The sequence below is a fragment of the Bombina bombina genome, chromosome 2 (genome assembly GCF_027579735.1).
Source record: "Bombina bombina isolate aBomBom1 chromosome 2, aBomBom1.pri, whole genome shotgun sequence".
NCBI classification, from domain to species: domain Eukaryota; kingdom Metazoa; phylum Chordata; class Amphibia; order Anura; family Bombinatoridae; genus Bombina; species Bombina bombina.
The window spans coordinates 418,032,511-418,056,485 of NC_069500.1; the positions used below are offsets into that span (position 1 = coordinate 418,032,511).

The following is a 23,975-nucleotide window of genomic DNA, read 5'->3' on the forward strand; positions in this document are numbered from 1 at the left end:
AGTTATTGTGGTTAATTAACTGCTGTTCTTTATAATACAGTGGGTCCAAGAGTGCCCCAATTAATCCTCTTTCCCCAGTTATTCCCCATATAGGTCATTACTGTATTCTGGGGTCCAAGAGTGGCCCCCGCTTATCACTAGGGGATATCATTCTAGCGTAAACTTGATTAACTTTAAAGGGGATATCCTAGCATTATCATAATTGAAAACTCAAGGTCTGTTTTGTAAAACCAGTATAGTACTGAATGTAAACATTACTGGTTGTATGAACATATTCACTTTGGAAATTTTGACTGTAACTTGTTTTGTTTCATAACCTCAATAAAAAAAAAAAAAAAAAAAAAAAATTTTTTCAAAATTACCTGTAAAATAAATCCTAACCTAAGTTACAATTAAACCTAACACTACACTATCAATAAATTAACTACAATTACATACAATTAAATAAACTAAACTAAATTTAAAAAACAAACACTAAATTACAAAAAATAAAAAAAGATTACAAGAATATTAGGCTAATTACACCTCCTCTAAGCCCCCTAATAAAATAAAAAAGCCCCCCAAAATAATAAAGGTTCCTACCCTATTCTAAATGAAAAAGTAATCAGCTCTTTTACCAGCCCTTAAAAGGGCTTTTTGCGGGGCATGCTCCAAAGTAATCAGCTCTTTTGCCTGTTAAAAAAAAAAAAAAAATACAACCCCCCCAACATTAAAACCCACCACCCACATACCCCTACTCTAACCCAAATCCCCCTTAAATAAACCTAACACTACCCCCCTGAAGATCTCCCTACCTTGAGTCGTCTTCACCCAGCCGGGCCGAAGTCTTCATCCGATGGGGCAGAAGAGGACATCCAGACCGGCAGACATCTTCATCCAAGCGGCATCTTCTATCTTCATCCAGCCGACGCGGATCCATCCTCTTCAACCGACGCCTACTCGCCGAATGAAGGTTCCTTTAAATGACGTCATCCAAGATGGCGTCCCTCGAATTCCGATTGGCTGATAGGATTCTATCAGCCAATCGGAATTAAGGTAGGAAAAATCTGATTGGCTGATTGTATCAGCCAATCAGATTCAAGTTCCATCCGATTGGCTGATCCAATCAGATTGAGCTTGCATTCTATTGGCTGTTCCGATCAGCCAATAGAATGCGAGCTCAATCTGATTGGCTGATTGGATCAGCCAATCGGATTGAACTTGAATCTTATTGGCTGATTCAATCAGTCAATCAGATTTTTCCTACCTTAATTCCGATTGGCTGATAGAATCCTATCAGCCAATCAGAATTCGAGGAACGCCATCTTGGATGACGTCATTTAAAGGAACCTTCATTCGGCAAGTAGGCGTCGGTTGAAGAGGATGGATCCCAGTCGGCTGGAAAGAAGATGGCTCCGCTCCGGATGGATGAAGGTAGAAGATGCCGCTTGGATGAAGATGTCTGCCGGTCTGGATGTCCTCTTCTGCCCGGATAGGATGAAGACTTCGGCCCGGCTGGGTGAAGACGACTCAAGGTAGGTAGATCTTCAGGGGGGTAGTGTTAGGTTTATTTAAGGGGGGTTTGGGTTAGAGTAGGGGTATGTGGGTGGTGGGTTTTAATGTTGGTGGGGTTGTAATTTTTTTTTAACAGGCAAAAGAGCTGATTACTTTGGGGCATGCCCCGCAAAAAGCCCTTTTAAGGGCTGGTAAAAGAGCTGATTACTTTTTAATTTAGAATAGGGTAGGGACCTTTATTATTTTGGAGGGCTTTTTTATTTTATTAGGGGGCTTAGAGTAGGTGTAATTAGCTTAATATTCTTGTAATCTTTTTTTATATTTTGTAATTTAGTGTTTGTTTGTTTTTTAAATTTAGTTTAGTTTATTTAATTGTATGTAATTGTAGTTAATTTATTTAATTTATTGATAGTGTAGTGTTAGGTTTAATTGTAACTTAGGTTAGGATTTATTTTACAGGTAATTATTTTAACTAGGTAGCTATTAAATAGTAAATAACTATTTAATAGCTATCGTACCTAGTTAAAATAAATACAAAGTTGCCTGTTAAATAAATATAAATCCTAAAATGGCTACAATATAATTATTCGTTATATTGTAACTATATTAGGGTTTATTTTGCAGGTAAGTATTTAGATTTAAATAGGAAGACTTTAGTTAATAAGATTTAATTTATTTTGTTAGATTAAAATTATATTTAATTTAGGGGGGTGTTAGGGTTAGACTTAGCTTTAGGGGTTAATACATTTATTATAGTACCGGCGAGGTCCGGTCGGCAGATTGGGGTTAATACTTGAAGTTAGGTGGCGGCGATGTTAGGGAGGGCAGCAGTGACGTACAGTAATAGGAGGCAGGAAAAAAGTTTTTAATTATGATTAATAATAAAAACAAAAGTTGTGTTTCTTTGGTTTTAAATTTTGTGTCCACGCCCCCCCCAAGGTATAATACCCCCCCCCCCCTTGCCGGCACCACCAGATGCGATCCCATCGCAACACACCATCCCTAAAATTAATCATCCATGTTGCGCAATTAGGAGGCAGTGAGCCGTTCTGCCGCCCTCCATTGATTGCGCAACATGGTTTCTGATACTGTTCTTAGCTTAGCGCCACCCAGTGGTGTCTCACCGGGCCTATACCACATTCCAATAGAGGCGGTTCTCAAAACCGCCTCTATGATGGAACTGATTCACCAGCCAATCGGCATCAGCGCTGCCTGGGGGCGTGCCAGCCGGGCTTGGTTGACTGACATCTGAGTTACTGGCGTCATTGGCGGGAACAGTACAGTAGTGAAGCCTGAGGGAGCTGCTGCAAGTGTCTGCCGAGCGAGTCTGTCCTGCGCGTGTCACTGTGACTGTCAGTAGTGGCTAGTGAGTAACTGTGTCCGTCGTCCTGTCACTTGTCAGTGCTGAGTGAGAGAGAGGGACCATCCGGCGCCAGACAGTTGCGGACTTTGTGGTCATGACTTTAGAACTTTAGTGGAGATTAATCAGTGGACTAGTCCGGAACTCAGCTAGAGGAGTGAAGCAGTGACTGTGAGTGAGCAGCTGAGCTGTTACACCGTAACCATAAGACATAACTTAGTCAGTGTTGTGTAATGTGTTGAAGCTGATGACACTCACTGATGCTACTAGAGTTAGGTATGTGCCTCAGTAGCACCACATGCCACTGCCTTTTAATGCATATGCCATGCAGATGATCAGATAAGATGGCCAGACCCAGATGCATTATGTTTCAGGTCACGGTGTTCACCTGGTGATAGTGTTGTGTTTAATTAAGCTTAAGTTTCAGAATGAGGCCCATTCTGAAACTTAAGTTTAATTAAACACAACACCGTCACCAGATGAACACCGTGACCTTAAACATACTGCATTTGGCCATCTGATCTGATGAGGGCAATTTTTTTCTGTCTATAGCCCTATAATATTTTGTTAAACCAAAACAACAGCAAGACCATACCCTAAACAAACAGATTTAATTGAACTTGCCAAGAGCATGGACATGGCATGAAAAGGCAGTTTTAGTAAAAAAATACCCTTATTCACTATTACAAGCCACATCATAAAGGAGCACAGGTTTGGTTATTGGGTGAATTTGCACTGAGATTTTAATAGATCTCATTTGAGAGGTCCCCAGTTTCAATAAGAACTAATCTTGCTGTAGCTGGTTCCAATAGGCCAAACAAGCACTGTACTATATACTATTTAACTGAATGTGCATGCAACCCTGCAAAGCCACACACAGCACAGCAAGTATTAGGCCATAGGAAGTAACGAGGAAGTTCAAGTTTGCCAATTTCCTATTATATGGAGCTTGTTTCCTATAGCCATTTAGAGGATTTTAAAAGTGACGTATACATTGCCATTAATGGCCTGTTTAGTTCTAAAACTGTATTTCAAGGTTTGGAAAGTCTGGAAAACATGAGTAAATCAGGACTTCAAACCCCCCCCACACACACACACACACACTTTAAAGAGTGCTCTGCCAAATTACAAAGCACTTCAATTTCACATGTAGAATATTAAAGGGATACTGAACCCAAATTTTTTCTTTCATGATTCAGATAGAGCATGCAATTTAAACCACTTTCTAATTTATTCATATCAATTTTTCTTCGTTCTCTTGCTATCTTTATTTTAAAAAGAAGACATCTAAGCTTTTGTTTTTATTCAGAACTCTGGACAGCACTTTTTTTTATTGGTGGATGAGTTTATCAATCAATCCGCAAGAACAACCCAGGTTGATCACCAAAAATGGGCCGGCATCTAAACATACTTTCTTGCATTTCAAATAAAGATACCAAGAGAGTGAAGAAAATGTGATAATAGGAGTAAATTAGAAAGTTGCTTAAAATGCCATGCTCTATCTGAATCACGAAAGAAAAAATTTGGGTACAGTGTCCCTTTAACTTTATTTAATAGTGGTGTCAAATGTATACCTTATTTTAAATCACTATTGTGTAAATAATATTAATAATTTCATTAAAGGACTGTAAGGTATAATATATACATTAAGTTTGTTTGTTTGCTGTGAGTACATCTCTCCTAGTCTCTTCGCTTCCTTTATTAAATTATGGGCTCTCTAGTCTGCATATCTATTGTTTTTAGTTTTTTATTACCATACATCCACTAGATATATTTTAATCATATATTAACTTTTTAATTCTGATTAAAAACTGGGAATGTGAAAATGTCCCAGCATTATTGTCACCCTGACAGGGACAGGCAAAAATGAATAGTCTTGTTAACAGATTGGATACCTGACTTGTGAGATGCAATTTATTTACTATGGGGGAGTAAATGAGTCCTGATCATTTCTTTAATCCTTGAGTGATAATTTGTGGGCATGTTGTCCTTTATTATGCTCACTTAAAATATAGTGCTCTTCACATATTTAGTTTGCAGCTAAGTTTACAACATGCTTGCCGCCAGTTTTGTTTTCTATCTGTGCAAGTGGTACTGCATCTGTTTTAATTCTGTTAGGTGCCTCTCCTCATCCTTACCCCACTACTAAATTAATTCCATTTTAGAATAAGATATTTTGGGAGACCAATTGCACAAATGTATTCATTTACACCAACAATCCATTTGATGACAACTTTTTTTTTTTCGTGGATAGTTATTCTTTAATCAGTTTTTTTTTTTTTTTTTTTTTTTTTTTAATCTTTTTTCTTTTATGATTAATCAAGCAACATACTTTGGTGTGCAGTAATATTTATTTGTTTTAAAGACATTTTGTGATTTAGTGAGATATATCTATTTTGGTATTTCTGTGAAGCACACAAACCCATTTTTTTCATGATTCAGATAGAGCTTGTGATTTTAAACAACTTTCCAATTTACTTCTATTATCAATTTTGTTTTGTTCCCTAGAGATCCTTTGTTTTAAAAGGATACCTAAGTAGGCTCAGGAGCTGCTGATTGGTGGCTGCACATGTTTTTCTGGTGTTATTAGCTCCTGAATGCATTCAGCTAACTCCTAGTAGTGCATTGCTGCTTCTTCAACAAAATATACCAAGATAATGATGCAAATTAGACAATATAAGTAAATTGGAAAGTTGTTTAAAACTGTATACTCTATCTGAATCATGAAAGAAAAAAAATATGGGTTCCATGTCCCTTTAACCATAGTTACCCTAAAATGTACATTTATGATGTACTAGTTTGAAAACATTCTTTGCTCTCATTATAGCTGAACCAGTGCACAGGTAAAATGATCAGCTGATCAGTAACACCATGGTTACTAACTTGCTCTCACCCATCAGCTGATTATTTCATCTATGCACTGGTTTAGCTATAATTTAAACCTGCCCTGTTGGGTGTACTTGCGGCCCGCGGTTTATGTGCTTCTCTGGCGTATCATATATAGTGCCTCACCAGCCTCTGACCTCACCGCACGTCACTGAAGGTCAGATTAGGGGTTAATACTATTTATTATAGTGTTTGCGAGGCGGGAGTGCGGCGGTTTAGGGGTTAATACATTTATTATAGTGGCAGCGAGGTCCGGTCGACAGATTAGGGGTTAATAAGTGTAGGTAAGGTAGCGGCGATGTTGGGGGGGGGGCAGATTAGGGGTTAATAAATATTATGTAGGTGTCGGCGATGTTAGGGGCAGCAGATTAGGGGTTCATAGGGATAATGTAGGTGGTGGCGATGTGCGGTCGGCAGATTAGGGGTTAAAAATATTTATTATAGTGGCGGCGATGTGGGGGGACCTCGGTTTAGGAGTACATAGGTAGTTTATGGGTTTTAGTGTACTTTAGAGCACTGTAGTTAAGAGCTTTATATACCGGCGTTAGCCCATAAAGCTCTTAACTATAGCCTTTCCATGGGCGTTAGGAGTCTTGTCGGTAGAGGGTCTACCGCTCACTTCAGCCAAGACTCTAAATACCAGCGTTAGGAAGATCCCATTGAAAAGATAGGATACGCAATTGGCGTAAGGGGATCTGTGGTATAGAAAAGTCGTGGCTTGAAAGTGAGCGTTAGGCCCTTTCCTGCCTGACTCTAAATACCAGCGGGCGGACAAAAGCAGCATTATGACCCCTTAACGCTGCTTTTGACGGCTAATGCAGAACTCTAAATCTAGGCGTTGGCAAAAATACTTCTAGTAAGAATTATTACTGTATTTAGCTGCATACGAATATATGCTGTAAAGGGGCCCGTGCACCAGCCTTCAAGCTTAGAGAGCTGTATTGTGCTTGTGAAGACTTAAAATGTGTTGCATACAAGCCACTTCTAACTCTTTGAGAAGGTGTGGTGTTTGAATACTGGTCCACGGGCCCTCGAAGCATATGTGTGTATGCCAATTAAAAACAGTAATAACTTTTACTAGAAGCATTTTTTCAGTATACTTTCTTTAACAAAAATGCTTCTAGTAAAAGTTACTATATCTTTCATGTAATTGGCAAGAGTCCATGAGCTAGTGACGTATGGGACATACAATCCTACCAGGAGGGGCGAAGTTTCCCAAACCTCAAAATGCCTAGAAATACACCCCTCACCACACTCACAATTCAGTTTTACAAACTTTGCCTCCTGTGGGGTTGGTGAAGTAAGTTTGTGCTTGATTTTTATGTATTTTTTTTTGTGCTTCATTTTTATGATTTCTTCATACTACTGATGAAATTTGTAATGGCCGACAACATACTGATATATCCACCGCTGATGAGGATCTCTCTGATTCAGAATATCCTACTTCAGACGTTGACACTGATAAATCATCTTATCTTTTTAAGATTGAGTATATTTGTTCCTTGTTAAAAGAAGTGTTGATAACTTTGGATATTGAGGAGCCTGGTCCTCTTGATAATAAATCCAGTAAACGTTTAAATTCTGTCTCTAAACCTCCTGTGACAGGTTTTTCCTGTTCCTGATGCTATTTCTGATGTGATTGCTAAGGAATGGTCTAAGCTTGGTACTTCTTTTGTTCCTTCTTCAAGGTTTATTTGTATCCTTTGCCAGTGGCTAAATTGGAGTTTTGGTAAAAAGTCCCTAAGGTTGATGGGCTATTTCTACTCTTGCTAAACGTACTACTATTCCTATGGAAGATAGTACTTCTTTTAAGGATCCTTTAGATATGAAAATTGAATCTTATTTATGGAAAGCTTATTTACATTCTGGCTATATTCTCAGACCTGCCATTTCTATGGCTGATGTTGCGGCTGCATCAACTTTTTGGTTGGATAGCTTAGCACAACGGGAAAAAAATTCTGATTTGCATAGCATTGTTCGTTTGCTTCAACATGCTAATCCATTTTATCTGTGATGCTATTTTTGATATCATCAAGATTGATGTTAAATCTATGTCTTTGGCTATTTTAGATAGAAGAGCTTTATGGCTCAAATCATGGAATGCTGACATGGTATCTAAATCTAGGTTGCTATCTCTATCATTCCAGGGTAATAATTTAATTGGTTCCCAATTGGATTCTTTTATTTCCACTATTACTGGAGGGAAGGGAGTTTTTTTGCCCCAAGATAAAGTCTAAAGGTAAATCTAAAGCTTATAATCGGTTTCTTTCCTTTCGTCAGAATAGAGTACAGAAAACCACTCCCTTCCTCTAAGGACTCGGGCTCCAATTGGAAGCCATCTTCGAGTTGGAATAAATCCAAGCCTTATAAGAAACCAAAGCCAGCCCCCAAGACTGCAAGAAGGTGCGGGCCTCAATCCAGTTCTACTGGTGGGGGGCAGATTGAAATTATTTCAAGACGTTTGGGCAGGTTCCGTTCAGAATCATTGGATTCAGAATATTGTTTCTCAGGGGTATCAAATAGGTTTCAGAATAAGACCTCCTGTGAGAAGATTTTTTTTTCTCTCTCACGTTCCAACAAATCCTGTGAAATTTTAGGCCTTTCTGAAGTATGTTTCAGATCTAGAGCTTTCAGGTGTAATTGTACCAGTTCCACTTCTGGAACAGGGTCTGGGTTTTTATTCAAATCTATTCATTATCCCGAAGAAGGAAAATTCATTCAGACCAGTTCTGGATCCAAAGTTTTTAAATCAATTTGTAAGGGTCCCAACTTTCAAGATGATGACTATAAGGACTATTCTGCCTTTTGTTCAGCAAGGTCATTACATGTCCTCAATAGACTTAAAGGATGCATATCTTCACATTCCGATTCATCCAGACCACTATCAGTTTCTGAGATTCTCTTTTCTAGACAAGCATTACCAATTTGTTGCTCTTCCATTTGGCCTAGCAACAGCTCCAAGAATCTTTTTGAAGGTTCTCGGTGCCCTTCTATCTGTAATCAGAGAGCAGGGTATTGCGGTATTTCCTTATTTGGACGATCTCTTGGTACTGGCTCAATCTTTTCATTTAGCAGAATCTCACACGAATCAACTTGTGTTGTTTCTTCAAAGACATGGTTGGAGGATCAATTTACCAAATAGTTTCTTGGTTCCTCAGACAAGGGTCACCTTTTTCCAGATGGATTCAGTGTCCATGACTCTGTCCTTAACAGACAAGAGACATTTGAAGTTGGTTTCAACCTGTCTAAACCTTCAGTCTCGATCATTCCCTTCAGTGGCTATGTGCATGGAAGTGCATGACTGCAGCATCGGACGCGATTCCCTTTGCTCGTTTTCATATGAGACCTCTGCAGCTTTGCATACTGAATCAGTGGTGCAGGGATTATACTCGGATATCACAATTGATATTCTTAAATCCCAACACTCAACTTTCTCTGACTTGGTGGTTAGACCATCATCGGATTATTCAAGGGGCCTCTTTTATTCGTCCTTCCTGGACTGTGATTTCAACAGATGCAAGTTTCACAGGTTGGGAACTGTTTGGGGGTCTCTGACAGCACAAGGAGTTTGGAATCCTCAAGAGGTGAGGTTACCAATCAATATTTTAGAACTCTGTGCTATTTTCAGGGCTCTTCAGACTTGGCCTCTATTAAAGAGAGAATCATTCATTTGTTTTCAGACAGACAATATAACAACTGTGGCATATGTCAATCATCAGGGTGGGACTCGCAGTCCTTTAGCGATGAAAGAAGTATCTTGGATACTTTCTTGGGCGGAATCTAACTCCTGTCTAATTTCTGCAATACATATCCCAGGTGTAGACAATTGGTAAGCGGATTATCTCAGCCATCAGTCTTTACATCCAGGGGAGTGGTCTCTCCATTCAGATGTATTTTGTCAGATTGTTCAGATGTGGGGTCTTCCCGAAATAGATCTGATGGCTTCCTATCGAAACAAGAAGCTTCCCAGGTACCTTTCCAGGTCCAGGGATCCTCAGGCAGAGATGGTGGATGCGTTAGCAGTTCCTTGGTTTTACAATCTGCTTACATTTTTCCGCCTCTAGTTATTCTTCCAAGGGTGATCTCCAAGATCACAATGGAACAATTGCATGTTTTTTCTGATAGTACCAGCATGGCCTCACAGGTTTTGGTATGCAGATCTTGTCCGGATGTCCAGTTGCCAACCTTGGCCACTTCCTTTAAGGGCAGATCTTCTGTCTCAAGGGCCATTTTTCCATCAGGATCTCAAATTCGCTAAATTTGAAGGTATGGAAATTGAACGCTTAGTCATAGAGGTTTCTCTGACTCAGTGATTAATACTATGCTACAGGCTCGTGTTTTTCTCATAAATTCTCTTGACATTCTTTTAGAATTCCTAGAATTTTACAGTTTCTTCAGGATGGTTTGGATAAAGGTTTGTCTGCAAGTACTTTGAAGGGACAAATCTCTGCTCTTTCTGTTTTATTTCATAGAAAGATTGCTAAACTTCCTGATATTCACTGTTTTGTTCAGGCTTAGGTTCGTATCAAGCCTGTCATTAAATCAATCTCTCCTCCTTGGAGTCTTAATTTGGTTTTGAAGGCTTTGCAGGCTCCTCCTTTTGAGCCTATGCATTCTTTGGATATTAAATTACTTTCTTGAAAAGTGTTGTTCCTTTTGGCTATCTCTTCTGCTAGAAGAGTTTCTGAATTGTCTGCTCTCTTGCGAGTCTCTCCTGATTTTCCATCAGGATAAACCTGTTTTGCAGATTTTGTTTAAATTTCTTCCTAAGGTTGTAAATTTGAACAACATTAGTAGGGAAATTGTTGTTCCCTCTTTGTGTCTTTACATTCTTTTAGATGTTGTAAGAGCTTTGAAATACTATATTGAAGCTACTAAGGATATCAGAAAGACTTTGTCTATTTGTTGTTTTTTCTGGTTCCAGCAAAGGTCAGAAAGCCTCTGCCATTTCTTTGGCATCTTGGTTAAAGCTTTTGATTCACAAGGCTTATTTGGAGGTGGGACCGCCTCCGCCTCAGAATTACAGCTCATTCTACTAGATCAGTCTCCACTTCTTGGGCTTTTAAGAATGAAGCTTCAGTTGATCAGATTTGCAAAGCAGCAACTTGCTCTTCTTTGCATACATTTACAAAATTTTACAATTTTTATGCATTTGCTTCTTCAGAAGCAGTCTTTGGTAGAAAAGTTCTTCAGGCAGCTGTCTCAGTTTGATTCTTCTGCTTATGATTTAAGTTTTTTCCGTGTAATTTATGAGAGACTTATTATTTTTGTGGATTTAATTTTTTCAGCGGAAATGGCTTTTTTTTTTATTTTATCCCTCCCTTTCTAGTGACTCTTCTGTGGTCTTCCACATCTTGGGTATTTCTATCCCATACGTCACTAGCTCATGGACTCTTGCCAATTACATGAAAGAAAACAGCATCATTTATGTAAGAACTTACCTGATAAATTAATTTCTTTCATATTGGCAAGAGTCCATGAGGCCCACCCTTTTTATTTGGTCGTTATGATTTTTGTATAAAAGCACAATTATATTTCCAGTTCCACTTTTTGTATGCTTTTTTTACTCCTTATTTTATCACTCCACTACTTGGCTATTCGTTAAACTGAATTGTGGTTGTGGTGAGGCGTGTATTTATAGGAATTTTGAGGTTTGGGAAACTTTGCCCCTCCTGGTAGGATTGTATATCCCATACGTCACTAGCTCATGGACTCTTGCCAATATGAAAGAAATGAATTTATCAGGTAAGTTATTACATAAATTATGTTTTTTACTGTTTCATATTTGTTTTATACAGATTTTTTTTTAAATTACAATTTTTGTGAGCCCTATGGTATTTTATCCAAAGCCTTCATATACTTAAAAGCAAGGAACACCACTTTGTGAGCCACACTGTTCCCAAGGCAAAAAGTGCCTTTATAGAATTAGGACAGAGGCTTTATAGAACTGGTGAGCGCTTTTTAGAATTTGGCTCTTATAGAGGTCACCACTTCCAGTATTTCAATAATGCAGTCACTGGCGTCTTAGGAACATCAACACCAATACTCTAAATAAATAGAAAGCATGATTCCACACTGCAGACCGTTTTAGGGACAAACACCGCACATGGAGGTCTGATACAACACCATTGCAGTTCCTCCAGCATTAGGAATGTACATGCCTCAAACCTTTGAACGGCAAATCTCTGCACAGGACTATTGTAGCACCCTAGTCAAGTCTGATTGTCAGAGTGAAATTGATATATTATTGATCACAACATTGATTAAGGCCTAAACGCATCTAGAATGTTTGTTTTAGAATACACAATCATGGACCAAAAAAGAGAAAAAAACAAAATCATACCCAAACAGCAGATATGTATATCTGTAATTTGTGATTAAACACACTTAAAGATTAATTATGCTATTTAATACATGGACCAATAGAAGAGCAGCCAGTGGCTCTGTAATCTTTCTAAATGCCAAACTATGATGATAACAAAGTCCCCCCCCCCCCCCCCCCCCAAAAAAAAAAAAAAAAAAATATCATAAAATAGGGTTTAGCAAGATTTAATTTAAAGGGACATAAAACAGTATGATCTAACATAAGTTTCTTAATATATAATACAGCCAAAGTTTACCTGCAAAACGGTTTCTGTTTCAACCCCCATTAAACCCTTTAATTCAGGCATAGTTTTGTTTGCAGCAACCTTCCCCCTGGGCATGTCCATATATGGAAGTTGCTATCCAGGCCATAGCTTCAGCAGAATGCACTTATGTACATGCACGGTAGGGGGCACAGTCATATGACACCTGACTAAAGCAGTACACAGTATAATGCTGAAGCTTTCACAAAGCATGTGACATTATCCCCATGGAAACAAACTACCCCCTTGGTAACAAACAATAGCAGTAACTGCTGTCCTTCCTCAAACCCCCTTACTGGCATAAGTAATTATCCTTATGTGCACACTTTGTTACTTGACACTACAAGGTTTGGAGAAAGACACTGATAAGGGGGGTGGGGCAGGCTACACATAGCAACACTAAAGTGTAAGTAATTTGGCAGATATTTTTGGGGACAATATTTTACACTTTTTTCACATACTGTTTTACCTCAGTTAACCCTTTTATAATATGCACATAACTCAAAATGTTTTATTGTACTTTAATTTAAATTGATAAAACTGAAGGCAAATCCAACTGTTTCATATCTACCATATAAGTTAAACTACAAAGGTTGTATGTACAAATGTCATAATTCTTGATATTTGAGATTTTCCTCAACTCTCTAGGTGGATGGATATTTCCTAACTTTAGTCCTCTCTTATAGGAAAACCAACATCCCTGTTCATCAACCATCTGCAAACAACCATCTATTACAAAAATATGGAAATGTTTTTTAATTATAATTTTAAAAGATTTGTGAATATAGCAGGAAATATTCGGTCACAAATGGGACACCCTCAAATGTTTGTTTGCCTTGGTTTCATTCTATCTATCTCCTTGATCAAACTATCTCAATCAATTTAATCAACTTCCTTATAGCTTTCTATTTCAAATCTAAAGTAACCTCAATCGATTTTAACCATTGGGTGAATAATTCTCTCTTAGCTTTATAATCTGCTGACTCCTGAACTTTTTTGTTGTTGTTGCTCTAATAAAGTGGCCTTTCACCACATCACATAAGGAACATACTTAGGGTGGCAAGTTCTTGCATTAAGGGCAGTATTTCCTGAGATGTTTCTACACAGTGTGGTTGTCGCCCTATTGAGGTCAGAATTACTTATTGGTGTTACATCAAGAAGATGAATAGCCTGAGTTTGGTTTTCATTATTCATGCTTCAAATCCACTCTCCAAATAAATAAAATCAATATATATCTTTTGCTAAACAAAATAAATCTTTGAAGACATTTCCTTCTCCAAAGATGTGTGGGTTGCTTCTCACCAACCCATAAAAAGGTTGTTGTAAGATGAGGCAAATTTAGTGCACATCCTCAAACTGAAAAAAGTTTTGTGTAAGCAAACATTTAACTACCCTAACTATATAATCATTATTTACTAAAATAAAAAATATCTCTAAGCATTTAATCCAAAATCTGTGAGGAAAGAAAAGCATAGTGATGTCGCATCAACCATCAGTATTACCTGTCTCCAAATTAAAGTCACTCATTTGTTCCAATAGATGCTTTGTCACGCAGTTAACTACTCAAGTGTATCACAATAAGTTGCAAAATGCTGTCTACCCATTAAAATAATGGTTCACAAAGGGAACCTATGCTTGACAATATGGGCCTCTCTTTAACCTCTGTCAAGGATTTGTGTACGATTAAAGGGACAGTCTAGGCCAAAATAAACTTTCATGATTCAGATAGAGCATGTAATTTTAAACAATTTTCCAATTTACTTTTATCACCAATTTTGCTTTGTTCTCTTGGTATTCTTAGTTGAAAGCTTAACCTAGGAGGTTCATATGCTAATTTCTTAGACCTTGAAGCCCCTCTTTCAGATTGCATTTTAACAGTTTTTCACCACTAGAGGGTGTTAGTTCACGTATTTCATATAGATAACTGTGCTCGTGCACGAGAAGTTATCTGGGAGCAGGCACTGATTGGCTAGACTGCAAGTCTGTCAAAAGAACTGAAAAAAGGGGCAGTTTGCAGAGGCTTAGATACAAGATAATCACAGAGGTTAAAAGTATATTATTATTAATGTGTTAGTTATGCAAAACTGGGAAATGGGTAATAAAGGGATTATCTATCTTTTAAAACAATAAAAATTCTGGTGTAGACTGTCCCTTTAAATGTGAAAGATCTGTGTAAGTGCATTTGTATATAAAGAAAGTTGAAGGTATCGTGATCTATATGTCCTGCGTTCAAACCATCATTTAATAAGCTCTTTAGATCTACCTGAAGTCTCCAAACTCTCCAAAACTACAACCTCATTCCACTCAGGTTGCCACAAATATTTGAGACATGTGCATCCCTATTCTGGAGGGACTGTGGTGGCGTTGGGTCGGATCTCTATATGTGGTGGTTGTGTCCAAAGTGGTTTACCGTGTGAAATCGAGCTTTCTGTATATGTAACATATTGGTTGATGTTCCACAGTCACCAGCAACAGCATTATTTAATACTGGAAGTGTCAGCCTCTCTAAGGGCCCGATTCTAAAAAGCTCCCTGGGTTTGTGAGATTCTTTAAGAAATTTCTTTAGTAATATGAAGCCCCTGTTGCAATTCTCTAAAGTCAGTTTTTACCTTGAGAACAGTGTGTCTCACAAAGGAGTGTTCCCTGCTTTTAAAGGGACATGAAACCCAACTTTTTTTCTTTCTTTCATGATTTGGATAGAACATGCAATTTAAAACAACTTTCCAATTTACTTCTGTTATCTAATTTGCTTAATTCTCTTGGTATCCGTTGTTGAATAGAATATCTAGATAGGCTTAGGAGTGTGGAGCTAGCAAACTTTGCTTGAGTTAAGCTTTTAGTGCTAGTCGGGTTGCGTTTGTATTACAAGTTTAAAAAAAAACAAAAAACTTATTTTGTGCTAGCGTTAACTCGAATAGTGTGAAAAAAACCCCTTAATTTTCTGCGTGTATATATTCCCCCATAGAAATCACCACAGCTCTGAGATCACGGTAAGGATTGAACCGTAAATTACTATTGCGCTAGCACACTTGTAATATCAGCGCAATGAAAATTGCTCCTATAAACACGATTACGCTTGCGCAAAAGGGACACTAAACCCAAAATATTTCTTTCATGATTCAGGTAGCGAATGCAATTTTAAAAAACATTCCAATTTACTTCTATTATCTAATTTGCTTCATTGTTTAGTTATCCTTTGTTGAAGAAATAACTGCAAATGGGTGAGTCAATCACATAAAATATCTATGTGCAGCCACCAATCGGAAGCTACTGAGCCTATCTAGATATGCTCTTCAGCAAAGGATATCAAGAGAATGAAGCACATTAGATAATAGAAGTAAATAAGAAAGTTATTGAACATTGCACGCTCTTTCTAAATCATGAGAGAGAAAAATTGGGTTTCATGTCCCTTTAAGGTGCACAGGAGAAATTGTGATTAAAACTACACTGCACATGCAAAAAATGTTCTAAAATAAAAAATTTTTTTATTGAGGACAGTATAAGAAAGCATAACAACATAATTGTCATACACATCAAATATTCGCATCATACTTGGTGGTTTGTAGTAGAAATAGTGATAGTCCTCCTTTTTTTTCTTTTTTTTTTTTTTTTCATCCCTTCTAATTTGGGGGGTCACTCTTGGACCTGTGGTATTGTATATGTCCATGATTAGGGATTATTAATAACCATAGTAAACATAACAGTAACATAAAGAAGAATCAGCGCTTGTACAGTCCCATCAATTGAATAAACTTATGTGAGTTCTAAGTGGGAACATATAGTATAACAAAGATATAATCAATTTGGTATAAGCCCTTTAATATGGAGGGTTAACTATGCTACATTGGGGATGTGTATGAGTAAGATTTAAGGGGAAAGGGGAGTAAAGGGTTATATTTTCTAGATGTTATAGGTTCTAAGTCCAAATTGAACTCAATAATAATATTTCTGTTGCCCGTGTGACCAGCACCTCACATTTATTGCAAATAAATTAACGGTAGACTTTGGAAGCTATAAAAGTGTGAGCACACGAGCATGGGAATAAGATGTTTTATTTATGGATATGAGATTAAAGTAGTCTGCACATACCTCCGGCAAGCCATCAATACTCTGCATTCTGTGAAAAGGCGTCATTGCTATCTTATGGGCGTGGAAAAGTATAAACGTCTAAACCTGAAAATGGAGTGTTGTATCTAATCTGATAAGGTAAAAACAAAGTTATTATGCTCCTATCAGTTATATCATAGTCAATGCTATGTGATGCTATCACTTTTTCTTGATGGCTGGTTGAATTGAGTAACAGAAAGCTTATAGTAACATAAGTTAGGGGATTGAGTATGGGTAAGCTGGTTCTAAGAAGTGTTTGTTTTATTATGTCACTTTCGATGTTTGCATAATCTATTCTACCGGCCGTGGGTCACATATCAGGGAACATATGTAAGTTAGACTTCTGTGCCTTATTTGCTTTCTAAGGTGCTGTGAACCAAAGATGTATTATTTAAAGGCATGGTATACCCCTCAGTGCCCCACAACACAATAAGATATTATAAATATAACATAGGTATAGTTTACCGGAAGCAGTAGCCTCCTTCAGCAATGTTACGTACGCCCTGAGGAGCACATACACTCATTAATAGTAACTTGCTGAGCATGTGAATGATAAGAAACTGAAAACATTACAAAACACAATTAAACATTGCTATCCTCAGATTACTGATATTTACCATACATAAATAGCGGAGAATTTAACTATACTCAGTCCCCTGGTTTTTTTCCTGTAGGCAAAGTCTGATGAGAAAGATTTGAGCAAAAATGATCGCTATTTAAACTATAGAACATAGAACTAACGCCACATTGAAACATGTCCCAACATTATCGTTGCCGCTACTGTAAAGCATATGATAGTATTATCAGAGTTCCATTTATCGGCGCTTCAGCAGTATGTTGTCTGAGAAGGGCGTCTTTAGATTACCCCTCTCCTGTCTTCGGGATATGTCCCTCCCTATGAAGGTGTATGATGTCTTGCCATGAGATAACTTGTGTTGTAGTCAGCTTGTCGCCGCATCTGCAGGATTCATCACGATTATATTTGAAGGTAAGAGGCTTGTCTGGCATTTGGTGTTGCTTTTTCGGGTGGGCCCCCCCAAACCTTTGTATTAAGACAGCTTGTCCCGGTATTTTCCTCCTCTTCTGCTGATTGGTCCGGTTATATGCTAGTGTACGGTTCCTTGGTTTTGCGCTCAGCATGCTAGGTTCTCCCTTGGCTATTTATAGTAATTTCTGACAGCTCCGCATGCTTCCCCACTACAGGCGGCCAGTGCTTTTGAGACCTCGTTTGCAGCTCTGTGCTGCGAGTGCTTCTGTATGTATTGGAGGGTGGTTGATTACACAGTGTGCCACGCGGCTCCCTTAGTATGGGCTTGTAGTCAATACCAGTATGCTCCCTGCAGGGCTTTACTTCCAGTGAGTCCGTCGTGAGTGCTGTGGTTTCATTCTCAAAGTTTAAACGCTTTAGCAAGTAATCATACGGAGCTCTCTCAATTAGCCTGTGCATGATGATGTCAAATTTTGCGAAAAGATCTTCATGTTGCGTCAGGCAGCTCTCTTCCGCCATGCCTGTCATGTTTCGCTAAGTAAAGTTCTATATTCCTCGCTGCAAGAATCTTAATGCTGCTTGGTAGTAGAGATCAGTAGGTTAGCTTAAGGACTTCTTAGTGATAGGTTTTGAAGAGGTTCAGTAAGTCGGTTTTCCTGACAGCACTGATGACCCGGCTCTTCCCGGGGGGAGGTGGATACCTAGAAGTAGGCCGCTGCCTAGCCCTTAATGTTCTGATCTGAGGCCCCAGTAACATACAACAGCTAAGAAAATAAAAAATGGGGTCACAATTAGCAGGACCGTGACACCTTTGTAAAATGTATACTTAATATTGCTGCTGAGAATTAATAATCGGCGGATTATTAAAGATTTCGCTGGAGCATTCAGAATGTGCGTCCTATCCAGTACGCTGCACGGACACGCCCCCCTCTAAAATAAATTTTTATAATAATAAGGTTATTTTCCTTATAGTAAAATTATTGTCCTCGCCTCTGCTAGCGGGCTGGGCAGGGGCATTGTGTGGGCTTGAAATTTCTCCTCCAGGTCCAGTATATTCTATAAACGCCTTTGTTTGTTTTTTCCTTCTAACACCCATTACCTTAAAAGACAAACAAATGTATACAAGAATAGTCAATTGTAAGATACTAAATGCAGAGTAATTTGTATTGCCTGCAAATCTCCCCAGTGAAGTTACCCTTTCCACTGAGCTCCATTACTTTTTAGGGGAGACCTCTTGCAAGTGCCTGTATATACTATGACCATATGACTTAAGCATCTATTTATGTATGTTGGTTTATATAATTTGTTTTGTATGTTATGAATACATGAGCAAGAAATCTTTAACACTTGTGTCTTTTTTGTTGTAATCAGGAATCAATGAGGTGTTTGCACAGGTACTGCAAGAGAATGAGATCTGTTTCACAAGGATTCCAGTGGAACTCGGACTGCGCAAGTGTGACTGGATCAAGGAGGACTTGATGACGTTTTACCAGGGAGTTAAGGAAGACTCTATAAATACTGTGGAGGTGTTCAGAAGCCATGGAATTCGGTAAAACATAGTGGCATAGTGGATGTGGTTTTGTTCCATGTGAAACAAGTTAAAGGGACACTAAACCCAATTTTTTTTCTTTCATGATACAGGTAGAGAATACAATTTTAAAAAACATTCCAATTTACTTCTATTATCTAATTTGCTTCATTTTTTACATATCCTTTGTTGAAAAAATAGCAATGTACATGGGTGAGCCAATCACAGGAGGCATCTAAGCGCAGCCACCAATAAACAGTATACTGAGCCTATCTAGATATGCTTTTCAACAAAGGATACCAAGAGAATGGTGCAAATTAGATAATAGAAGTAAATTAGAAAGTTGTTTAAAATTGCCTGCTCTTTCTAAATCATGAAAGAAATTTTTTGGGTTTAATGTCCCTTTAATATTTTTTTTTTTTTTCCGTCTTTAGAGGCTAACAACCATTTCAAACATACTACTTGAAGGTACCTCCTTAGATTACATCTTGTCTTTAATGTTATAAATATTTTTGTTTTTAATTATGTCCCTTTTAAAGAATATATAGACGGACCCAATTGCTGAATCCTGGGGCACTACTAGTCACACTCCCCTCTCTTAAATGTACAATGTTACTCCTAAATAAAACATAATACAGAAAAAATTATGAAGATTGCAGGGCGCATTTTTAAGTAGATTACCTGTCCGCCTGCAGTCACCACTTGCTATGCAATATCACTGGGCAAAATGTACTATTGCACAAGAGCTCTTGTGCAGTGTGGCCCTCTGCTCTTGTGTAAGCAATTGCGCAAGAGCAGAGTATGTTAATCAAACAACAAATGGTGGCAGATCCCAGGCTCATGCAGATAACATAGGATTTTCAGTTTTAGTGGTGAATATACTAACTAGTTTTCTTTTGTTTGCAGATGGCCGGATCTATATATTGGTCTCAGCACAATGGGGGGTAACATGTCTATAAGCAATATCCAACGGGCTATTGAATACAGTATCCAGTCTCTTCTTTGGAAATCTAGTAACTATCTTCACCATCCAACATTGAATTCCCGCCATACTTTGAGCATTGAACTGATGACACATCCTGGGTATCCTAGTATACCTCCAGTAGGCGGCTGTGGAGAGGGTCCTGATGATTTCTCTCAGTCAGAAGAACGACTGCATGAGATGAAAGTGCTAAAAGACCCAGTATTGCAGGATTATTACAAAGAGCATGGGGTGCAGTTGTGTTCCTTTAAAGAGCTTTAAACAAATTTAACTCATCGGGCATTGTGAAAGACATGTGCAGGCTTAACTCTATCCTGGACTGTACTAGGTCACAGATACAACAGGATGTGCCTTTGCAGAGGGTTTTATTATGGTCAGAGTGCTTTTTAATTAATAAAAATTAATATAATTTGTGTGTGACTCATAAAGTTTAACATTTTTATTTTTTACTTTTAGAACTTTCACAATTCAAAAGCAGTTCAGAAGATTAAGCCAGTGGGAGTAGGAACGTTTTTTTTTTGTTTCCAGAACACTTTGTAAAAACATTTTCTCTTTTCCTTCCTTTTTTGCAGTATGTGTGCTTTATTTATTTTCTTTTTACCTACTCTCTTATTCTCTCGTTTTTTGTGCTTTACAGCACTTTTTTTGTTTCTCCTCTTTATGCTGTATTTGTTCTCATGTGCCTGTTATCGAATTCAGTGTTTAATTCCAGTCCTCAGGGTACACTAGCAGGTCAGATGTTCAAGATAACTGAACTGGAGCACAGTTGAAATGAACAGCTGATCAGTAACCATTTAACCTGTTTTCACCCAAGGTACTATTGGAAATATGGCCTGTTAGTGTTGAGAGACACTGATCTAATGTATCTGTTTAGAAATAAAGAGGGGAAAAAACACAGAGGCAGAAGTATTACCAAGTATAGCTAATTGAATAAAACTTGTTTTTTCATATTTAATACAGGTTATGCAGCAGATGACGATGCTAGGCTGTTTGATTAATAGGCAGAAATATTAAATAAACTATTGAGCTATAAACCATTAATCCTACCCACCTCTGTCCTTCCCCTCTCCTCTGCTTTTTTTTTTTCCTTTACATTTTCTTAGCAAAGTTTGCTTACCATATAAACTTTGCTTTTTCCTCTTATTCCTTTTACTACTGGGTGGACTTTATTTAAAGGGACGTCTACACCTTAGTCATCTTAAAGTCTTACCTTAGATTAAGCTGCAAATAGCCCCGTGTACCCCTTTCTATATCATGCAGCAGGAACAGTAAAAAAAAAAGAAGTTATTTTAAAATGAAAATTGTTTCTGGACAGTTTGAAATGGCTGCCAAGCTCAGCCCACTGATGACATCAGATTTGAGAGGCAAAGATTCCCAATCTTTAGAGCCCTACCGCCTCTATGGTAATCAGTCTTGTCTTTGCCTCCGCTGGAGGTAGGTGAAGAATGAAGTTGTGCAAGATTGTTAATTTGATTTCCTTTTTAATATGAAGAGTCCCCACGGCTTCATTCCTTGTGGTAATACAGAACCTGGCCACCTGGAGGAGGCAAAGACATCCCAGCCAAAGGCTTAAATACCTCCCCCACTTCGCTCATCCCCCAGTCATTCTTTGCCTTTCGTCACAGGAGGTTGGCAGAGAAGTGTCAGAAGATATGGAGTAGTTCTTTATGGAGGGTAGTACTCTTCAAAATGGGACTGGAGTTTTAAGTAGTCTTGTCAGCCTCTCAGTGAGAGCATTGATGAAAGTTAGAGTCTGGAGATGCAGGGAGAGTCTTTCTGCGACTCCATCCAGACTCATATTAACAGCTCCTTAAGCTATCAGCGTTGACGAGTTTTGCTGCCTGCTTTCTTCACTCAAGTCCATGTCAGAGGCGCTGCTACAATCTGTCAAACTTGAAGGACCGTGTCACTGTTCCACGGCATAGATTCCGTTTAGGCTCTTAGGACGATACGGAACGTACAGGTTATTTTCATTTTGGAAGCTGCACAGTTTCTTTAGATTAATATGGCGCACTTTTTCCTTAGCAGGGCCAGGTCCTGCATGAGCACCATGTGACCGGGAGTGGTCACGTTTTTTTTCCCCGTTTCCGAATCCTGACCAGGTGTCTGCGGAGAGGAGCATCTTTATCTGTCTGGGTCATAGGAGGTGGTGAGTGCTCCAGCCATTGGGGGTATAAGGTGCCAGTTGTTTTTCCTGTTTCTATAATTCGATATATTCGAGTTATGGAGGATTCTGTTATTTTAGAGGGGGATCCCTCCGATACAGAATTTGATACCTGTGTATATTGTGAGGAGGCCCAGGTAATCCAGCCCTCTCAATTATGTTCCGTATGCCAAAATAGGGTGTTCTCATCAACCAATGTTGAGATGTTAGAGACCACTGAGCCATCTGCCTCTGAGGATTCTTCGTCCAGTGAGGTGTGTTCCCTAGATTCTGTTCCTACATATGCAGTTTTCCCGAGTTCCGATCCTCCTTCACCTGTAAGGGGTTTGTTTCCCCCAGAGGTTACTACGCAGTTCCGCATGGCCATATCTGCGGCCTTAGCAATGTTACCTATTCCTGCTACGCGTAAGCGAAGAGGTAATTCAAGTTCTCCTGCCCCTGGACATTCATGTAAAATAACAATTATGTCCGATCAGTCCTCTGGGTATGTGGTTCCCTCAGAGGGAGAACCTCCAGGGTCGGAGTCTGCTGACTTGGGTCCTCCGACTGCGGAGGGCTTAGCGTTTAGATTGGCATGCCTGCGTTTACTCCTGAGAGAGGTTTTAGCGATGCTAGAGGTTCCCAGTACTGATCCGTCAGTTGAATCTCAATCCTCTAAATCTAATAACGATCTTAAAGGGACATTAAACACTTTGAGATAGTTATATAAAATAAATACATATAAAAAAAAACTCTGGAATATACTTTCATTATTTTTTTTTTGTCCCTGTTTCCTGTAATTACATTCTGAAATTGTGAGCTTTTCAGTTCCTGTTAGAAATGAAAGTGCACAACACTGTTATGTTCCACACAGCCATTGGCTGCACAGTCTAGTGACCTATTTATAACTGACCCTAACTGGCCACAGCAGAGAAGGTAACCTAAATTACAACATAGCAGCTCCCATTGTTTTATAGACATTAAAACTTATTTTGTCAATATTTATACAACTAATGAAACTTTAAAAAAATAAATCTACATGTTATTCTCAATCTAATCTTTTATTTGAATGCATCATTCTATCTAGCATTTATTTAGTGTTCCTTTTAACTAGACGAGAGGATGAGATCCTATTCCTTGTCGTCTTTACTTTTTGTTTTTTGTTATTTAGAATCCCAGTTCCGAGCTCTATGGGGGATTGTGTCTTTTTTTCAGGGCATTTGCCTGTTTTCTTTTACTTTACTATTCCGGTCCGGATAGTTTTTTGTTTTTGAGAGCTCTGGGTTGTTATAGAAACTCTTCTTAGAAAGACGTTTCGTCACATGGGATTTTTGGTTCTATCGACTTGATGGTCGAGATTGTTGGAGACTTCCAGTGGAAGCTTATAGATTTCTATTTGGGTGATAGTTCCCCAATGATTTCAAGAAAGATTTTAATCCTTGGACCTTAATATCTTTATTTTGATTATTCAATTGTTCTAGTCTTGCTGGAACTTAAGACGTTTCGTTTTCGCCTTGAATGTTCTGGCAGATACGTTGTATCCTAGATGACAGGCAGGGCCTGTTGTGGATACTAGTTGGATTTGCTTCCTCTTTTTATACAAGAGGAGTTTTTTTCTATATTTCCGGTCCAGGTAAAGCAGGCCCATCTATCCTAGTTAACAGGCTGGACCTGTTTAGGTATTATCTGAGGGGGGTACTTGATACTGGATAATATGGATCTAGTCCTAGAGGACGGAACTAGGCTTCTTCTGGGCAATTGTCTTCTCAGAGAAAGGGAAGTTTTTCAAGTGACCTTTAGAGTCATTGTCTCGGTATCTATCGCACTGTGGGAATATTTTCCTCCACTGTTGGTGCATGCC

The 23,975-nt window shown here is 38.5% G+C and overlaps 1 protein-coding gene across 7 annotated transcripts in view; it reads left to right on the forward strand.

The window, feature by feature from the left end:
- Positions 1-20,384, forward strand: part of YDJC (YdjC chitooligosaccharide deacetylase homolog) — a 79,121-nt gene extending 58,737 nt beyond the window's left edge. For all 7 annotated transcript variants that reach the window (XM_053701951.1, XM_053701945.1, XM_053701946.1 and 4 more), the window contains exons 5-6: positions 18,833-19,010; positions 19,896-20,384. In XM_053701951.1, coding sequence (XP_053557926.1) covers positions 18,833-19,010; positions 19,896-20,232 — 515 coding nt within the window. In that variant the 3' untranslated portion in view covers positions 20,233-20,384. The remainder of the gene's footprint in view (positions 1-18,832; positions 19,011-19,895) is intronic.
- Positions 20,385-23,975: the final 3,591 nt, after the last annotated feature.